Source organism: Notechis scutatus, chromosome Z (genome assembly GCF_049901735.1).
Source record: "Notechis scutatus isolate UNSWTSFEM ecotype Mainland chromosome Z, rNotScu1.2, whole genome shotgun sequence".
Classification (NCBI taxonomy): Eukaryota; Metazoa; Chordata; class Lepidosauria; order Squamata; family Elapidae; genus Notechis; species Notechis scutatus.
The window spans coordinates 136,990,695-137,010,621 of record NC_142025.1 but is presented as its reverse complement, the minus strand read 5'-3'; the positions used below and the strand labels follow the sequence as shown (position 1 = coordinate 137,010,621).

General features: G+C 40.3%; 1 protein-coding gene across 14 annotated transcripts in view; it reads right to left on the bottom strand.

The window, feature by feature from the left end:
* Positions 1 to 1,049: 1,049 nt before the first annotated feature.
* The window catches only part of PPP6R1 (protein phosphatase 6 regulatory subunit 1), a 70,638-nt gene continuing 51,760 nt past the window's right edge, over positions 1,050 to 19,927 (bottom strand). For 8 of the 14 annotated variants that reach the window (XM_087945584.1, XM_087945583.1, XM_087945582.1 and 5 more), the window contains 10 exons: positions 19,510 to 19,599; positions 18,387 to 18,481; positions 15,004 to 15,061; positions 13,237 to 13,385; positions 9,946 to 10,091; positions 7,925 to 8,096; positions 6,614 to 6,684; positions 4,083 to 4,179; positions 3,391 to 3,510; positions 1,050 to 1,514 (listed from right to left, as the gene is read on the bottom strand). In XM_087945584.1, the coding sequence (XP_087801710.1) occupies positions 1,511 to 1,514; positions 3,391 to 3,510; positions 4,083 to 4,179; positions 6,614 to 6,684; positions 7,925 to 8,096; positions 9,946 to 10,091; positions 13,237 to 13,385; positions 15,004 to 15,061; positions 18,387 to 18,481; positions 19,510 to 19,599 (1,002 nt within the window). In that variant the 3' untranslated portion in view covers positions 1,050 to 1,510. Of the gene's footprint in view, positions 1,515 to 3,386; positions 3,511 to 4,082; positions 4,180 to 6,613; positions 6,685 to 7,924; positions 8,097 to 9,945; positions 10,092 to 13,236; positions 13,386 to 15,003; positions 15,062 to 18,386; positions 18,482 to 19,509; positions 19,600 to 19,927 lie in introns of those variants that run through there. The other 6 variants (XM_087945589.1, XM_087945588.1, XM_087945586.1 and 3 more) reach the window with 2 other exon arrangements.

Below are 19,927 nucleotides of genomic sequence, written 5' to 3'. Positions count from 1 at the left end.
ATGTGCTGTAGATATATATGTAAGAAAACTCCTGTAAAATGGATTCTGGGCTGTGGTGGGGAGATACATCAGGCAATTGTTGCAGTATGGACAGAGTAGGCCAATATTCGAAGATTAAGGGTTATCTATTACAGCACACTGTATCAAAAACACTGAAATAGGAGGTGGGGGGGGGGGAACTGTCAATAGGTACTAACAAAGCAGCAATACAGAATTCTCTGCTATGCCTCTTAAAAATGAATGGCTTCTCCAAGGACACGATGGTCACTTGGGGCTGACCCCTAAGTTGTAGATTCTCTCACTTCTTAACTGAAAGGAAGTGATGACAGAATCTAGCCGGTTTCTCATTCTATCAATGCAGCTGGTACTTGGGCCTGTGGGAAAGATCTCCTTTTTCACAGGTTACAAAATGGTGTTTTAACACTGCAAGGAAAAAATGGCTAGAAAAGGCAGAATCCCATGGGAAGAAAATGAGAAGAGGACTGACAACTAAGTGAGTGGTGAAGAATTGAGATGAAAACTTTTAGAGGTTCCAATCCAGGATTCACAAATGCTAATAAAGAGGCCTGAAGTCTTACTGAGCAAGTTGGTGGAAGATTCCAAGTTAACGATGGGCAATTCTGGCGAGGTGTTGCTAATATTGTTTGGCCAACAGATCGGAAAAGGCACCTCTGCTTTCTCATGTGGGCTAGCTGCATTGGTGGTGGGGTGGGGGTGGGGGGAGGCAATGGATCTAACACTTGCTAAAATGCAAAACAGGGTTCCATCCCAATAGGAAAAAGAGACTGTGCCTCTCACAAATTCCATCTCACATGCCGCTGTCCTAACCTTTACAGTTAACAAAGCCCATTATGCCTGTTTGAAGCAAGCCTATTTTGGTTATTCTGTGTGATACTTCTAGTAGTCGCGCCTACCTCCCCGTGGATCAAATGTGTAGATGGAAGAAGTGTTCTTACAAGTGGGACATTCAATCGTCATGAGATTGCTTGATGGGTTTTCTCCCCTCCCACCTAGCACTACCCCCGCCCCCATCAGAAGACTTCTGATATGATTCAAGCATTCAATTTTAATTGCATTAAAGACAGGTTTACTCAGTGCAGCAGTGTGTATGAATGCATATTGAGGAGAGGGGATGCAGGGGGAGAGGCCTTGTGCCAAAGGTTGCTGCCCCTTGCCGGAGCAAGGGGGTTGGTGGGAAACACCGTTGCTGGGGTTCGCCAAATGATGTGGCCAGAAGGGGGATGATGTTGCGACCCTCGTACACACATCCATTTCTCTCACGGGTGCTTGTTGGAACCAGACTCTTCAGTGATTGCTTGAGGGGGAGGGGGAGGGGGAGAGAGGGAGAGAGGGCTGGGCCCTTTCATTGCCCCTTGCTGCTTTCTCTTCTGCCCCCCGCCTGCCCATGGGGTGAAGGCACCGGAAGGACTGGGGACAGTCCCTGGCAAAATAGACTTGATCGAGCAAGCAGCCGTGGTTCTTTCCCAGTGACGAGACCCACTGAGTGCCTTTATCTGGGGAGGAATAAAAAGAGAGAAAAGTTCGCTTTTTTGCCTCTTGTTTCATAGAATGTCATGCAAACAAAATGGGAGAGTGTGACACCATCATGACATTTTGCATCTGAATGTCAACCTGCATTCTCCAAAATAAGCTTCTAGCTCTTGTCACTTCAGCATCTTTTTGTAAAGCAAGCAACAGCTAGGGGCAGACAAGATGAGTGAACTAAGAGGACTGCCAATCAACACAAAAGGAAAGGTGGCCATGATCATGCAAGGTTGGAGAACAGAGTCAAATGGCACATAGAGCTGTAATTATTAGAAATTAAGATAAAGAGTCATGTAGGGCAATAGAAATCCCATCTTGATTAATGGGTTTTCCTGTTTGATTTCAAAGACTCCACTAAGTGAGCCATGCTATGTAATTCCTAATTGTTCTTTATAACCTTTAATGGCCAGGGTTTTTTTCCCCCTTTTAAAGTCAAGTTAACAAACTCTTAATAGTTTAGCTACTAAGCAGTGGTTTCTATGTCAAGCAACATGACATTGTAAAATATTGTAGTCCTCAACTAGTAAAACTAGTAATTTCTATTTTCCTTTTAAAAACTAACTGCGGAAACAATTAGGTGCTTTTTCTTTCCATCTTTTAAAATCCTACTACAAATTATTTCATGGATCTTCTCAGGACCAAGATGTTATGGTTCTCATTTGCTTATATTTTTCTTAAAATAATAATTATAAAAATAAGACTTTTTATCTGTTAGAGAAATATTCCCTTCCTTTCCTGGTCATTATAGTTCTTATAAAAGACTTGCCTCCACAACTGGGTATAGGTGCGTAGTCCTCAATTTACAGCCACAATTGGGATGAGAACTTCTATCACTAAGCATTATTGCTTTGTTATAAAACAACTATTAATATCCCGGTTGTTAAGTGAATCTGGCTTCCCCGTCCCCATTGATTTTGCTTTTCAGAATCTAGCTGGGAAGGTCACATATGGCAATCACATGACCCTGGAGTGGTGTGAGGGTAATAAGTACAAGGACTGATTGTAAGTCGCTTTTGTTGGCGCTATCATAACTTCAAAGCCACTAAATGGTATTGAATAATACTTTTTTATAATTTATAATACTTTTTATAAAATTATAATTTTATAATTCCTGTGTAATGTTATTGCTTTATATTTGTCAAAACAAAAGTCTTAGACTGCACTTGTGTCCAATGAGTTAACTTTATTTTTAAAAAAAAGGTTCTACTGCTGAGAGAATCCTCTTTTCATTGTTCTGCAGAACTATCACATTTGAGACTCTGGCTCCTCTTATGGAAGGGATTCTGCAATTCATTGTGTCATCATTAGACACCGCTCTCTCTAATCCTCCTAGTTCTGCATTTCCCAATTTAATTACAGTGCCTCCATAAGTGACTGAGAATACAATTCAAAGAGCTTTGCATTTTTCAGTTTCTTTACCCGTTTGCTGATCTGAGATATATTATGCAATGAATATTTCATGCAGAAAACACTGTCCAGATCTCACAGAATTTGTTGATTATATAGGGCATGTGAAAGGATTGGCTTTCTCATCACTTGCTGTTTGCTGCAAAACCAGCACTAAAATAGGCAGAATTTCTGATTCAAAATAATTATTGTGGTTTTTTAAAGCTTCAAAAGCAGTGGAAGAAAATTAAAAATTGTAGGATTAGGAGGAAGAGACAAGAAAGAGTTAGCATCCGCACTATAGTATTCTGTGATTAAAGACTTCCAGAATAGCCTGTTTCCAACTACATCTAACCTCCACTATCGCTGCCTTATAATGAATAATTTTGAGATTGCCTTCTTGCAACTTCAAATTCCTCTCCTATGACTTACTAATCCCAACCCCTTTCAATATTTTACCTGGCTGCCGATTGCTGCTGTTGCTCTAGCTGTGGGTTGCTGTGCTCAGGTTGTGGAGCTTCTGTTGTCCCCTGAAGTGGCTGGATGGAATCAGAGGTAGATGGGGGAGGTTCTTTTGTGCTGTTGAAGAAGGTGGGGGAAGGTAGGGAAAGAAAGGCTACCTTAGCACCGTGACGTGGATTACTTTTATATTCATAATTCCAAACAGTGATTATAGGAAAACAATACAGAAGAACATAGGTCTGAGGAAGGCACCCGACTGAGAAGAAGTGACCGTTTTTCTTCTTTTAGTTTTAATGTCTACAATTTCACATTTTTTATTGTTTTAAATCAGTCTCTCTCAAGTTGCCTATTCCCCGGCTCTTCGTTTTGCCATTGTTGTCGGTTCTGTGTTTCACAGCTGTTTTTAGTCTGGTGTTTCTTCCCCGCTCCCACCAAACATCTCTGCCTAGCCTACTTTCTAGGATTTCCTGTTGATTTCAAGGGTTCATCAACTGCTTAAGCTTTTGGAGATCAGCCAAGGTTAGCCAGGCGCTGCCCTCTAGTTGAGCCCTCTTCTTATATACCTGGCCATGTTGGAAAGGGCTTCCATTATCACTAGTGCATACTTGCAGACTTGATATTCCTCCTTTAACAATCCTTCAGAAGTACACAGAGTCAGTGGCCTCACAGATCACATTTCACAATCTTACCTGGCTACTGTTATCACGATAGGAGAGTTTGGTGGGTTTCCCTCTTCTGGAGGGCCTGTGTCTGGGGTGGGAGGATCCTGTGAAACACTAGAGACTGCTATAAAAGGGCAAAAAAACAAAAAAACCAACAACCCATCAGACCTAGATAAGGGGTGGGAAATACATGCTCTGTTAGAGGAAAATGACAATTCTGGCTACCATCTATCCCAAACCTTCATTCCACAGTGTTATTATTTCTGAAGGTACAGTAACTGTCTGCCCTGCCCCCACTTGCTTCCTCAACCATTCTTATGGATTAGCCCATGGAAGGGGAGCCTGTGGCTCTTCAAAATTTATTGGGTTCCAATTGCTGTCAGCTATAAAGATAGCGGATGCTGAATGGTAGTCCAGCAATGTCGGGGGAACTAAGGATGATCTAAGCTTGCAGTAATTACAGGTGGATGGACTGTAGATTGAAGATTCAAGGAAGCTTTGGGGAACACAAGGCAAGAGACTCCTCCTGGTCATGCTTATGAACACCATGGGAGGTGACCACTCAAAGATGCAGGAGAAGAGGTAACCAGGAGAGATGAGAGAGGCAGGTAATGTAGGCTTTATGCAAAGAATCACAATGATGGACTTGGATAAAGTGGGTTGAACTTCCTATCCAGATACAGAACCAATTGTATTCCACAGGATAAGCCTCTAACTGAAATTTAACTTTTCATTCAATTAGGTAATATTTCAGCTATAGAGGCTAATGAAAATAAAAGTGTATCTCCACACATACACCCCAATTCACGGACCTCCTGAAATTTACCCACAGACTCCTGAAGGCTCCATGGTCCCCAGATCAACCACCTCAAAAACCAAAGCTCTCACATGGTCCTTGGAGTTTCTACAAAATAGACCCACTACTTCCAAACACTGTGCTATTTATTACTAAATAGATTTTATTTTGATGTGGCATGTTGCTACTTCCTTATAGGATTTGTGAAGGGACAGATACCTGGCAGGGTTGAACATAAATAGGGTGTGCGTGTGTCTGTGTGTTTGCAGGAAAAGAATGGTGGAGCAGAAAGACTGAGGAAGGCCAAGATGGTTTTTGGGAAGGGAAGGCTATTGTCAAGAGCAAGATGGCCCCCCTGTGGTAAATGCTGGAATAGAAGGATGAACAAGGCGAAGAGGAAAGAGGGAGAAATAGTCCCCTCTATTTAAAATAGTTTTTGGGTCCAAGCCTTGATGGGGGGGAGGCTCCTTCTGATAGGCTGTTACAGAGCAACTGTTCGAGTTGCCAAATCCCCCCTGTACCATTGCCAGGAAGCAAGGATTCCACTCAGCATTGGGGAGTTCAGCCTGAAGGTATGCCACCATTATGACTGACACTTTTTATCAACAGAATTGGAAATTATAGGAGACATTTTATATTAAGACATCATCTCTGGGCCACCATACCTAGGACTATAGCAAATCTGGTTCATTTCTAATATATTTGTATTATATTAACTTGCTGCATCAACTTACAGAAATGTATATGTGCAATTTTCATTAGAACAAAGAGCTGTACTGAATTTAATCCAGGTTTCAGTTTTCACAGCACTCAATGGAAGGCCACAAATAAGCCACAGACCAGATCAGAAAATCAACTCCATGGGAAGGCTAAAGATATTTTATTGAGATCAGTTATAACCGAAACATTTTTTTTGTGAGTCTGATTCTTTGCGTCCCCTTCTTCGTTGTACGTCAGTGAAATAGGGAGGCATCTCCCTGAGCCACTTTTGATTGTTATCTTGCTCTTCTAGACTTAAAAATGGTTTCATCCTAGATAATAGATCCTGAATATTTCTGACAAAGTAGATTACCTTACTCTCGACGCACTTTTATTTTCCATCATAACTAATATGCAAGAGCATATAGTATTTGATGCTGGAGGTAATATTATGATTAGAAACTGTTGGGAACTTTATACCCAGTAGCAGTCTAAATTGCCAACTAAGGCTACATTTGCGGTAGCAAATTCCATAGTATCATTATGCTGTATGTAAAGAAAATAATATTTGTTAACATCTGTTCAGATTTTCCCAATGTTCAGCTTCGTTAGATTATCCCATAGTTTTACTATTATGGAAGACGGCATCAATTTTCTCAATACTCCTTTAGCACAGCCTCCCTGGAGGCAATTTTTCATAAACTAAAGTCTCCAAACTAAAACCTTCCTTAATATTTCTCTACTTTGGGTGGGGGTGGGGGTGTTGCCTTTTGCAGCTCCACTGACAGAAGTATAAAAAAAGAAAACCTGCAGTGTTGATTTGTACAAAAGCAATATGCAGAATGTCACTGTTGGCTTTGTTCAGATTCTTATTCTCCTGAGATTGTTAGCTTTGACCACTTCAACACCTGTCTTTATATTTATCCCTTTGAAAATATGAACTGAAAATTCATATGGCCTCATTTTTGTCCCAGTATGTATGTACTTTTCAATAGTTTTGTATGAATAAATCACATTGATTTTGGACACAATAAAACATTTCTGAAGAATCAGTGATGCTCACCTTCTACTTGGGATCCATTATTTCGTACTTCCTGAGAGAGGACGGCTGGCTCTGTGAGCACTTTAGAAGAACTAGCAAAACAAAATAATAATTGACAAAATTACCATCAGTCAATTGCAAAATGATTTACTTGGAAGAATTCATATCTTAAGATGACGTCTTTAATATTATTAACCACAACATCTGTCTTATCCCTTGTCTTTGGAAAGGACTTGACAGGTGGATAAAAATGCCAGTATCTAGCTGACTCTGCGACCAAACAACATTGTCCCAAAGATACTTTTTCAGGAGGCAACTGGACTTTCTTGTTTTTCTTTGAAGATGTTTTGCTTCTCATACAAAAAGCTTCTTCAGCTCTGAAAACTGAGCAGAAGAAGTTTTTATATGAGAAGTGAAACATCTTAAAAAAAAACCCCAAGAAAGTCCAGTTGCCTCCTGAAAAAGCACCTTTGATACCTATGACCCAAATGACTGAGAATCCCCATAGACAACCAAATCAGTAAAAACTCCAAAAAATCCTTCGTTTGTTGTTTTAAACTATGTAGGCCAGTGATGGCTAACCTTTTCATCATTGCGTGCCAAAAGTGCATGTGTGCGCGTGCCTGCACCCAATAATGCAATGCACGCGTGACACCCCCCTGCGCATGCAGGTACAACACTATGAGTGTTCTGCGCATACGCGCACAACCCCCCCAGCGCGTGCCCCATGCCTCTGCACATGCACGTGCATCTCCCGTGCGCCCCCCGCCCCAGATACCTGACAATCAACTGGCTGGTGGGAGGCACACACGCATGTGCAGTGGACCTGATCTGGTGCGACGGCTTGTGTGCCAGCAGAGATGGTTCTGTGTGCCACTTCCGGCATGCGTGCCATAGGTTTGCCATCGTGGGTGTAGGCTCTAGTGTGAGCCACTGATTTTACTATTTCTCCTTTACTCTCCTCTTCTCATCGCTTCCGATTCTGTTTGCCCTGGACCTTACCCCAACACCCTTACCCCTAGCAGAATGAGCAAAATCTGATCAATCAGCTTCCAGTGCACTTCTTTATTCTATCCCCAAAACTTGATGGCAAAAAGATGTTGCTCAGCAGTTCAACTATAGTGTGTGTGCGTGTTTGTGTTGGTGTTAAGAAATGGGATAACTTAAGCCCCTATAAGATTTTACCCCTTAAAATCCATTATGTTTTCAATACAGGCACACAGAAGGGCCTGAAAGCCCAAATCCCTGAAAGACATAGCCTCAGAAGTCTAACTGGTCTTCCCTTCCTTTAGCTCACAAATGACTAAACATTTAAGCATCTTGAAGCCTCACCTCTCTTGATGTACAGTGGGTTCTGGAAAGGAGGCCCAATTCTCATCTTTGCCAGAGCAGGAGGCACCCGAGTTAGGTTGGTCCCACACTGCTGCTCCTGTATCAGCTGTTACCAGTTGTGAGGATTTCGTAGACTTTGAGGACAGATCAGATCTGTCTGCCCAGCTAGGATCTAGAAAAGATCACATTTGCACAGGAGATACTTATCTGGTGCTAGAATGTACTACATGAGATAACTAGCTCTATTTTATGTTCCTGTAACTGTTATAATAGTCTCCCCCAATCTCCCCATAGCTCAATATTCAGAAGTTACGAGGATTATTGGATGAAAATGTTGGGAGTTGAAGTCTCAAGACAGCAGCTGGTTGGGGAAAGCTGGGTGCAACCTTACCGTAATTGCTGAATTCTCTTTGGCATAATGAAAATGAAGGTTTCTTCAATTGAGTAAATGTAAGTCAAAGTATATGGATACAGATTAGGATGAAAGCCCAAATCAAACCAAGATTGTTCTAAAATCCAAGTTTTGTCTTGATCCTGCAACCATGAATTTCTGTGCTTTTATGGTTTCTTGACTCTCAAGGTGCCAAAAACAGAAGGCATATTTCAAAAAAAGAATTTCAAGACACACAATTTTGTGCAAATAACTTAGCAAACTAGGTTATTTGGCAAGGTCTTGGTATAAATCAAATCTTGGTGCAATGTGGGAAAAGAGGCATTTTTGTATTCAGCATTTCCTTACATTATTATTCATTCTTCAGCTATACCAATAATGTCCAGAGGTTGAGAAGATGATCAGATCACCTTTTCTCAACTAGAGAGTCAATTATTTTTATTCCAAAAGACTTTTACTTTCAAGAAAATTATTTCCTAGCCAAGAAATAAATAAGGGTGAAAAAATGTGGTACTCCTGTTGTTGCTAAATGTCAATTCCCAGCAACCCTGGGAAACATAGCCAAAGATGAGGAAGCTGGGATCTTAAATTCAACAATATTTTTGGGGGGTGGGGTGGGGTGTTCATAATGGGGTTATTTGACAATATAATACGGAGAAAACCTCACTTTGGTAGTTTTTCAAGGAATGTTATAATTGTTCTTTTACTGAGCCAAAATATAACTTCTCCTCTAATACCAGTGGTATTAGATACAGTTGTCTCTCCTTTTTTCATTTGTAATGTACTCAGGAGTATTGCATAAGAAGCAGGTAGCTGTAAACTTGGAACGTTTGCTCCCAAGAATTTTAAACCAGAATTAAGCTACATTCCTGATGAAGAAGATTAAAATAGAGAGGGCTGTAGTTCTAAAGATTCAACTAGAAGACTGCAAATCAGCAGATTTGCATGGAAGAACATGTGAGAATGAAACTCTCTGACTTATGGCTTAAATAACAGTATCTTCAGCCAAAGAAAGTCAGAGCTGCTGACAGAAGAATCACTGAAATTGTAAAAGCCAAGTAGCTAGTTTGGCTAGGATAATACTCCCTGAAAATAACGTAAAATCGTAACTCTTAGCAAAAGTGAACAACTATTCCAAAAAAAAAAAAAAAAAAAATCAAACCTGGGTGTTTTCTATAAAACGATCTGGCAAAAATATTTCAAAACCTAGATTTATTTATGGATTTTTTATGCCACTCATCTTTCCTATAAGGCGAGTCTTATCCAAGTTGAAACACTGTTTATTAATGACAAGCATGTTACTTTATTCAATATAGGGTAATGCTTATTTCAGAATTCATTTTTAAAGTGGATAGATGCTATTTCATTCTTCTTCCTACATATTACACCATGGACTGCTCCTATTTAGATTTTTCCCTCTATTCCATTAGGTCTCATTACCAAAATAAGCAGAACAGTTTCAAATCAGAAAAAGGATTGCTGATGGCAGCAACATCAGGAATAATCTTCCCTTACTTCCTAGATGAATTTATTTCCCATTATTAAAGGATGCTCAAACAAGCAGATAGCAGCTTGCCTCTGCTTCACCACTTATCAATCAACCCTAACAGCCCAATCTCTGAGTTCTGACCTCCTAATGTTCTTTCTGCTTCCGTTTGTTCACCACAGCCATTGCTGACAGGAATGGCCTCTCCATCTCCCCCACCAGAATCCTCTTCCTCACCCCCTTCACCTTCTGAGTCTTCACTATCTTCACTGTCTGTGCTACCAAGTCTTCTGTAAAAAGGGAGAGAAAATCAGATAAAATAAGAGTTATTCCACACTTGCGGTAAGCTAGGGCATATACCAAGTCCAGTATCTGATTTTTAAAAAAATATAAATGATGGTGTGCTTTAATGGTTAGAAGGCCTAGAGACATAGGTATTTGAACATAAATTGTTTTAACATTTAGATTTTATTGTGTTCACCTAATCTAGATGGAATGTTAATATATATTCTGGTTCTGCCAGCGGGCCTGAGGAACGTAGAGCAGGATGGAGCCCATTAAATGGCTCGTATGATGTGTTGTCACCAGGGCGGGGGGTTATTTTATAAATTTATTATATGATTCTCTCTTTTATTCATTTTATTGATTTTTATATGTTTTTATATTCATGTAAGCTGCCTTGAGTTGCCATGTGTGAATAGGTGGCAATATAAATCTCCTAAATAAATAAATATTGCCAGTCCATGTATGATATGCCATATGCTGAACAAATAAATTCCACACTTTCCTATAATCAGCTCTACGCCAATGGATTCCCTTTTCTGCAGCTGCACATCACAATATCATGTGTTTAGTTTGATGTTGGATTAGTGTATATGAGCCAGTCTGTTAAGGCTTGCTCAACAAATCATGACTTAATTCCTTGTATAAAGTTAGCCATAGAATCAAACTACTGGTCCATTTAACTGAGTATAATGTACCAATTTCCTCTAAAGACCATTAAAAGAGGCTTTAAGCAATTAGAAGTATCTATAATGATAGCATCATTACATTATCAATTCCAATCTCAATCTGTATCTTAAGCCTATCTTACTTTAGAAGATAGGCTTAAGATACAGAAGGATTTTGACAGACTTGAACACTGGGTGCTATCTAATGAAACAAAATTGAACAGTGAAAAAAGTAAGGCTCTCCATTTAGGTAAGAAAAAACAAATGCACAGGTATGGTATAGATGGTACCTTGCTCAATAGTAGTAACTGTGAGAGGGATCTTGGTAGTCCTAGTGGACAATCATTTAAATATGAGCTAGCAGTGTGCTGCAGCTACAAAAAAAAACCAATGCAGTTCAACCAAGATCACACAAAGTGTTAATAATAATTTATAATGCCTTGGTAAAACCGCACTTGGAATGCTGCATCCAGTTTTGGTTGCCATGATGTTAAAAAAACATTGAGATTCTAGAAAGAGTGCAGAGAAGAGTAACAAAGATGAGGCTAAAACATAAACAAAGGCTGCTGGAATTGGGTATGTCTAGTTTAATGAAAAGAAGGACCAGGGTGACATGATAGCGGTGTTCCAATATCTCAGGGATTGCCACAAAGAAGGGGGAGTCTATTCTCCAAAGCACCTGAAGGCAAGACAAGAAGCAATGGATGAAAACTAATCAAGCAGAGGAAAACCCAGAAGTAAAGAGAAATTTCCTGACAATGAGAACAATTAATCAGTGGAACAACTTGCCTCCAGAAATTGTAAATGCTCCAATATTGGAAGTTTTTAAGAAGAGACTAGTTAACTATTTGTCCGAAATGGTAGAGGGTTTCCTGCCTGAGCAGGGGGTTGACTAGAAAACCTCCAAGGTCCCTTCCAACTCTGATTTGATTTGATTCGATTCGATTCAATTCTACTCTACTCTCTTACTCTACTCTGGTACTCTACTCTACTCTTATGACCCTGGGAGCCCAAAATGATTCTGAAAATGAAAATGCATTCCCTAGATATAAATATAAAATATATTTTAATATTAAAAATAACAAAAACTCATAAAACTCCCCACCCCCACGATAACAGCATGTTTCATGTCTCTGTTATAGCTAATAGAGAAGAAAGAATAATCTAACACAAATATATAACTGCTTCAGATTATTACAAAAGGTCAAAGGACCAACCAACAAAATTCAAGAAAACAGCCAGAATAGGAAATTCTGGAGCCAAGCATCACACAATTGTGGCTGATAGCAAAGAGTGGCCCCAAAAGATTATTGCATGTGTTAATAGTGACAAGAGATAAAGTATTATCAGATGCAGGAAGAACTCAAAAGAGTTTAAAAATTAAATCATCTCCTTTCAGTGGCACAAATTCCATTTGAAAATAGGAAGCAACAAGTGCTACATTTATCTGATTAGACATATACTTGAGAAGGGGGGAAAATGGCTTCCAAAACTGAATGTCTATTTTTGTTTTTTGAATGGGGAGAATTTTCAAGGGAGGAAAGATATGCAGTTGAGAGTAATAAGAGCTAAAAGTCTGGACCTTGAACAGAGAAGCTGATACTGCACACTGAATCATCTTCAGCTTCAATTTCATGGCTACTAAGAATAGTCTTATGTATTATTAAGCACTTTAAGCTATGCTAAACACTATTCATATTATCCGGTCTAGCTTTATTTGCTCATTCCCATTTTGTAGAAGAGGGCAGCTGACAAGGCCCCAGCATGCAAGAATGTGTGACAGGACCCAAGAAGCACTCTTTGGGCTTGGTCTAAATATGACCTGCAGTTTACTGGTAAACACGATAAAGGAGGTTTTCCCTCTGCTTGATTAATAAGGGAAAGCAGAGACATAGAACGGAAAGAACATCCCTGTAAAATGGAAACCTCTTGCAGAAAATCTTCAAGGATCCTGGGAAGGAGGCTGCCTGAATGTGCCTGCCACACCCTCAGCAAAAAAAAACCAAAAAAAAAAACCTTCCCAACAAGATTTTCCCAACAAAATAAAATTTATTATTGTAGCACACACTATTTTTATCTAGTTTGCATCCATGTTTGATTTCATTTTGCATAATTCTTCACCCAGCCTAACCAAAGGCTGGGGATGAAAGGATTGACCTAAAGAGGCAAAAGATGTCCATAAAATGAGATGTGTCCACGCAAAGGTGATGGAACAATAGGGCAGAAACCATCAAAGCATATGTACTTCATGCAGGAGAAAAACAGGAGAAGCATGTGTTAGCTTAAGATAGAAATAAGGAAGATGATTTAACCATAATAAACCAATCATAGTTGTAACTCTCTGAAAAGAAAAGCACGAATTATTTACTACAAGACATGTATTTAAGAAAAGAAAAAAGAAAAGGGGGGGGGAATATAAGCAAGAGAAACCAACCCTTGTCTCAAAGTGTGCTGATGGAAGCTAATAGAATGGATTCTCCCCTACCTGACTGTCATAGACGGTGAGGTACCCGAAGTGATAGTCCTCTCCTTTTCCTGCCAGATGTCCTCCCCATCAGAGCCATCGGCCTCTTCATCATCATCGAACTGTTGAATTCGCTCCTTGTAGCAGAGGTCAAAAAGGTTGGCGTTGGGCTGCAAGAAAGTGGACAGCAAAGACAGATCAGAGCAGCGGCCAAATTTAGAAAGAATAGATACAGTTGTTCTCTTCGTTGCTGTTACCCTCCTCATTTGTCCTCATTTGAATGACTCGTCTATTAGATGACTATCTGAAGTTACGAAGGTGCAGAACAAATGGCAATTATGACCCATTCTCAAAGTTACAACCGTCGTCGCAACCCCGCTCCCCCTAAAATCACTGAATCATTGCTATCTATTTCTGCCATCCTTGGCTGAGAGGTTTGCCTTCCTCCACTGCTGGGGAGGCCCTGCATAATGCAGATAGCCGTCATCATCACCTGTGGAGCTGCTGCCTGCGCTGCCACTCTGCCTCCTTAGTCCTGCTATCTTTTTCCCAGTTGGGCCCAGTGAGCAACCTTCAGCAGATGAGGTTACACTGCTTGAGGACCAGATGTGCCCTGAGATCATGCCTTCACACAGTGAATGATCCTGGACCAGCAGTGGGAACAGCAAGACAGCACAGATCAGCTGGGGATGGCAGGCCTAGGACACCTGGTGGAGTCCAAGGCAGCCAAAAGGACAGAGATAAGTGGGAGACAGCCAGGTGAGGGGAATTCAGCAAGAGGCGAGCACAGCTAAGTAGAGCCGTCTCACCTGCCAAAGGGATCGACCCAGAACCAGCCGGGGAGGAGACAATGGGACAAATTTGTGCAGGGCAGGAGAACTGTGAGGTCTTTGTCCCAAAGGTGCCAAAGGTCAAGAGACAAATGGACTTTCTTGTTTTTTCTTTGAAAATATTTCACTTCTTACCCAAGAAGCTTCTTCAGCTTTGACTGGATGGTGTGGAATGGAAGGATTTATATTCCTTACAGACACCTGTCATTTGCATTCTTTCACAGCACGAGTGTCAAACTAAAGGCCCATGGGCCAGATTTGGCCCATAACGTGGTCAGATCCGGCCTGCGGGGCTATCCTGGTCTACCCAGTGCAAACAAGAATGATCAGGCCAGTGTGGCTTCAACCTGGTCTACCCAGTGCGAAGAGGAAAGATCAAGCCAGTGTAGCTTCAGCTTAGTCTACCCAATGCGAAGAGGAAACATGCCAGCAGTTTGGGGAGTGGCGTCAAGCTGGCCATGCCCATCCTGTTGGCCACACCCACCAAGTCGGCCTATGCCCGCCCGGACCCCCAAGGTCAATCACAGCCTTGATGTGGCCCTCAATGAAATTGAGTTTGACACCCCTTTTAAGAGAGTCATTGAGGCTATTTGGCGGTTTATATGTGTCCTCAGGGTCACCTGAATAGTGCAAACGGGTGTGGACAAGAAAGTCCAGTTGTCACCTGAAAAAAGCACCTTTGGGATAACCACAATCTGGATGACTGAGAATCTCCATAGATTGTGAGGTCTTTGCCTATTGACTGCATTCGTGACTGTTGCTGCTGAGCAGCAAAGTCACATGATATTTCACCTAACAATTGCTTTATTTAGCAATGGAAATCCCAATCTAAATTAGGGTCATTAGGAAAGGCCAATCTGTATATTTTTATCCTGTGGCAAACATGTCTAATATTCATTCCTTCTGTTTTTCCCCTTCAACAACAACCCTGAGAGGTAGGTCAAGGAATGACACTTACACTGTCATCATCTGCATTCAGTGAGAAGGTGATGTTGGCTGTTTTGTCAAAGGGTGCACTGAAATGAAACAAAAAAAAGAAAAAGAAAGGAAAACTATGGTGAAGACTAGAAACCAGGATGGAAACAGTACAGTACAATAGATTGGGGAAAAAAGAAGGGTTCATGTGCTGTGCTGAAATGGGAATATATCCCCCTTCTTTTTCCTAAACTCTTCAGTAAAATTCCCATTTCCAAAGTACTTTAGAGAGAGTTGAAAACATTCTACCGGTAGTAGTTATCCTTGTAATGCAAAGGCAACAAGGTATCCTGTCCAAGGTCATTAAAACAATTAAGCCAATAGAGAAAGGATAGTTTTTAGTTTAGTTTGTGATTTCATCTTAGCTACATTTTTGCTATGTGAATTCTTTCTGCTATTTAATAAATAAAAATACTCCTAGTATCAGCTTTCAACAGTCATAGTTTCTCCCTCCTAGGCAGGATTCTTAGTTCTCATATATTTCACTGTCATCTCTTTTTCAGAAAACTCTTTGGTAATATATTATCTGTCTTCCTGCAACAAATTTAAACCTGAAGCCCCTTTTCCATGTGGACCACAGATTTACAGATATGTTTTTAGTTTTTCATTTTCTATATGGAACTTTCAATGCTACACAATGTATTTCAAACTCTGTTTATCTAAAACTGCTTTGCACTAGCTCAATTTTTATTTTTGATGTATATACATTAAAAAGTGTTTACTGTATTAGTTTTATTTTAAAATTGTGCATTGACTGGTGAAAGCTATTGCTTATATTAAGAAACATTTTATTAAGTAAGGATGAAATCTTCTTTGAGTTGAGGAATGGATATTGATTGACCACTACATTCTTTTGGAAACTGTTTATTACTTTGCGACCTAGTCTAAATTCTGGTGTTTCCTTGTGGTCTCTCATTTAACCAGGTCTGGCCCTGCTTAGCTTATTGAGAGAAGCCAAAGTTAGCTTAGTGGGGCCACCTGTCATTGAAAGGGAAGCTGTTCAACAGATGCCACAGAACAGATTCATACTCAAGATCAAAGAAAGTGGCTATAGAGTCCAAACCATATTCTGTCTTGTTCGACAAGCATTTGAACCAGCTTTCCAAGTCACATATACTGTTGATCAGTTTCAATTAATTTTATTCCTCAGGAAGCAGATGACAATGCCCCAAGATATTACAAAGACTGGGATCTGCGCAAAATACTTCTGAGCGTTCATATACTTTGACCTCCTTAAGATTAAATCTTTGTATTTGTTTGAGGTGGTGCATGTATGGAGAGACGGGAAGGAAGTGTGTGTGTGTGTTGTTGGCCTCATCTTTGTATTTAAAAAAGAAGAGCAGCGCATTTGGCATTTACCTTTTCCACCGTTGGAAGTGAGCGCTGCAGGCCACATAGGCAGAAAAAGAGAATGAAAAAGGAGAGAAAGAAAGAGAGGCAGACACATGAGGTCAGGAGGCTTGAAGAAAGGAAAAAAAAAAAAGAACTGCCTGGAGATTGACTGAGATGCCTATCGATAAAGTCTCCAGATCCGCCCCCCCCTCCACTTTCAATAATTAGGCCACCCAGGTCAAACATCCTGCTGGAACTGCCTCAACAAAACAGACTGGCAAAATAGGAATGACTGGACAGCCTTATCGAAGAATATCAAATATTTAGTTGCTAATAAGACTTGAGAAATCAAGACATCCTCCTCTTTTCCAGGAAAGGCTCGTATCATTTGGCAAGCTGAGCAAAGCAAGCTAGGAGCCAGAGCCTCTGGGATGAGGGCTTTAATTCAATAAAATCCAATTTCCAAGAATCATATCATCCTGGCCTCCAAAACTTTAAAGGAAATCTCTCTGCCTGCTTGTGAACTTTCTCAAAGCAATTACCTGCCCATTGGATGCTGGACTAGGAAAGTCTTTGATCTGCTCAAATAAAACTCCATATTTCCCCCTTTCAGAGAGGTCAAGAAACACAAAGATTTCATGAAATGGAAGGTCAAAGGCAAAAATAGAAGCATCACCACCACTCATATAATCTAAATCCTCTCACATTCTCAAAGGAAGCCAAGCAAATACTAGCTTATGGGTCTCAATGAGGTGGCATGAACATCTAGCTAGCCTTCCCCAGATAAGGTTTTCCCAGGTATTTTTATCTGACTGACTTTATCTTCCTTAGGGCAGCATGGTGGCTCAGCAGTTAGGACACTGAGCTTGCTGGTTGAAAAGCCAGCAGCCCAGGTTCGAGACCCAAGTGCCACATGACAGGGTGAGCTCCTGTCCTCACCTCAGCTTCTAGCAGTTTGAAAGCATGCAAATACAAGTAGATAAATAGGTACCACTTCAGAGCGAAAATAACAACATTCTGTGACATCATGCTGGCCACATGACTGAGGAAATGTGTTTGGACAGCGCTGGCTCAATGTCCTTGAAATGGAAATGAGCACCGTTCCCTGTAGTCAGCAACTAGCAGAGTAAAAATTAGTGCAGTAAAATCTGCACTAACTCCTTTTCCATAACCAAAATGAAATTATAGGTCCTATGGTCTCCAGCATGCCAGTTGGGATACAGGTTCCAAGAAAGGCATCTTCTTTGGCATACAATAAGCTCTTTGCTCTGTCAGGCTTTTAAAAGGAATTTTAAAGAATTCGTTTAATTAAAAAAAATGTTACAAAGCAAAGTGCCAGTTGTGAGCATTCACTATTTCCATGAATGTATCTGGTTCACAAATTGATTCCATGACTTAAATCCATATTTTGTAAATACTTATGCCCTCCTGTGACTATTTTGGGAACAGGATAACTGTTCTCCAGCAATTGCATTCTTGTAGTATCTACCACATATTCTTAGAATGGCATTCACAGGTCCAAAAAGGCTGGGGATCCTGTTATAATGTCAGGATGGTCCAGATGAGGATTGCTGATCTAACATCTCCAATGGGTTGTTTACTGGGACGAATGACCAAATCTGCAAGATGCAAGACTATGCATCTTTGTAATTCTATGACAAACTGCCAGGCACAAGCACATGCAAATCAAATGCTCCTGAAAGGTGTTCAGTAAGTAATTTAATTCTCATAAATGAATTTACAACTGAATTATATGAAGCTGTAATCAGCAGAGATTAAGACCAAGCAGATGTTCCTTTGCATACACAGACCAAAGGAACATAATTTAATATGTGGGGCTTTAGAAATCCTTAGTCTTGCTTCTGGATCCTGCTTAAAACATGCTTCCTTTTCCAGAGTAGACAAATATCAGCTGTGCCATGCTATTGTCCTCACAAGAGGCAAGGCATTTCTCAGCCACCAAAGAGCGTGTTAAAAGAAGCCTAGAAACAGGGCATGGAGAAAGGCAAAGGAGAATGTGAGCACATCACTAACTTGACATTCTCTTCCTGCTCGCCAAATTCTTCGTCATGAAAACCAAAGTGGTCAATGAATGAAGTCATCTGTTGCATTTGGTAACCTACGAAAGCCTATAAAAATAATAGGAAATAAACATGAATGATAAATAGTTCAAAAGGAAACAAACAGTGGTGTGAGAATTGTATTTATTAATTAAATGTATATATCCAGTTGCAAATCAAACAGATGATTATTAGGTCTGATGCGTCTAAGAACGTATGGAAATTCTTTTGTCTGGATAGATCTATGTACTTTCCAACAGAGCCTAACAGATAACATCTGGCTTGGACTCATTCCAAATAGCAACAATCTGATCCTGAGCACAAGATGTAATGGTTAAAAAGATAATAAAAATGAAACATAATTACTGGGCTACTGCTGGCTTTTCTTCTTCTTATAGTTTTATATTGGGCCGGGTGGTGGTGGTGGTTAATGTATTTTATTTGGTTTTATGTTTTATTGCATGACTTGTTATTTTATTGCATGACTTGTTACTATGATTTTCTACATGCCCAAATCTGATCATACACAATTACTATTGGTAGATTAAAGAACAGAATACCAAGATTTTGTATCCATTGCCTCCAAAGTGAGGTGGTGATTGTGCTGAGAAACATGGGAAGCAGGATAAATATCTTTTTCCAAAAACTTTCTGCTGGAACACATATTGCTGTCTCCAAGGTGGGCGCTGCTGCTTACGTAAGCATTCTACTTTCATAACACAGATGGAACATTCCTCTGAAAGAGGAGAGGCTATTTGTCAGAGGAACGAAGGATTCTGCATGGATGCCAGCCAGAAAGGAACATACCAAAATATAGAATCTAGACCCCTCACAGAGAATTGATCTCTCAGCTTAAAGATATGACATTATTGATGTGTCGATTATTTACTTAATTACAGCATATGCCTGTAGAGGAAAAGAAAGAGGGGGTGGGAAATAACTAGAGGACTTTTGGAGCAAGCAATCCATTTTTAGGCACCTAGCCACAGAGCTAAAAATATTGCCCTTGGTTCTTAAATAAACAAGCACATGGCAAACAGGTGATTAAGGGTATGGAGTACAAATGCCTCCTGACAGGAATGGACAAGGCCACTTGCCTGCTGCAGGACAGCCTCCTGAGGGAAGTTGAACTCCTTGAGATCGTTCTCATCATCATCGCTTGATGAGTGGAGATTGTGCATGTTAACCTGAAGAAGAAAAGAATAGTGACATAGTTCTTTCTGAACCAGAAATCTTTGCCCAGTTTTCAAGATAAATCTTAACAGAAGCTTTAATTCTCTACATATTGAATTCTCAGCAGAGATTCAGGTCCTCAGATTAGTTGAACAAGCCCTCCTTTTCTAAACAATGTCCCCCCCAGGTTAGTTGTTAGACTGGGATCTATCTCCTCAATCACTATTTTGACAAAGTATGACAAAGACGCCAGGAACCCAGGGCTGAAGCTGTGATACCTGCAGATGACTTAAATTACTGGTCCTAGCTATATAGGAAATATGATGCATTCTCAGAAATACA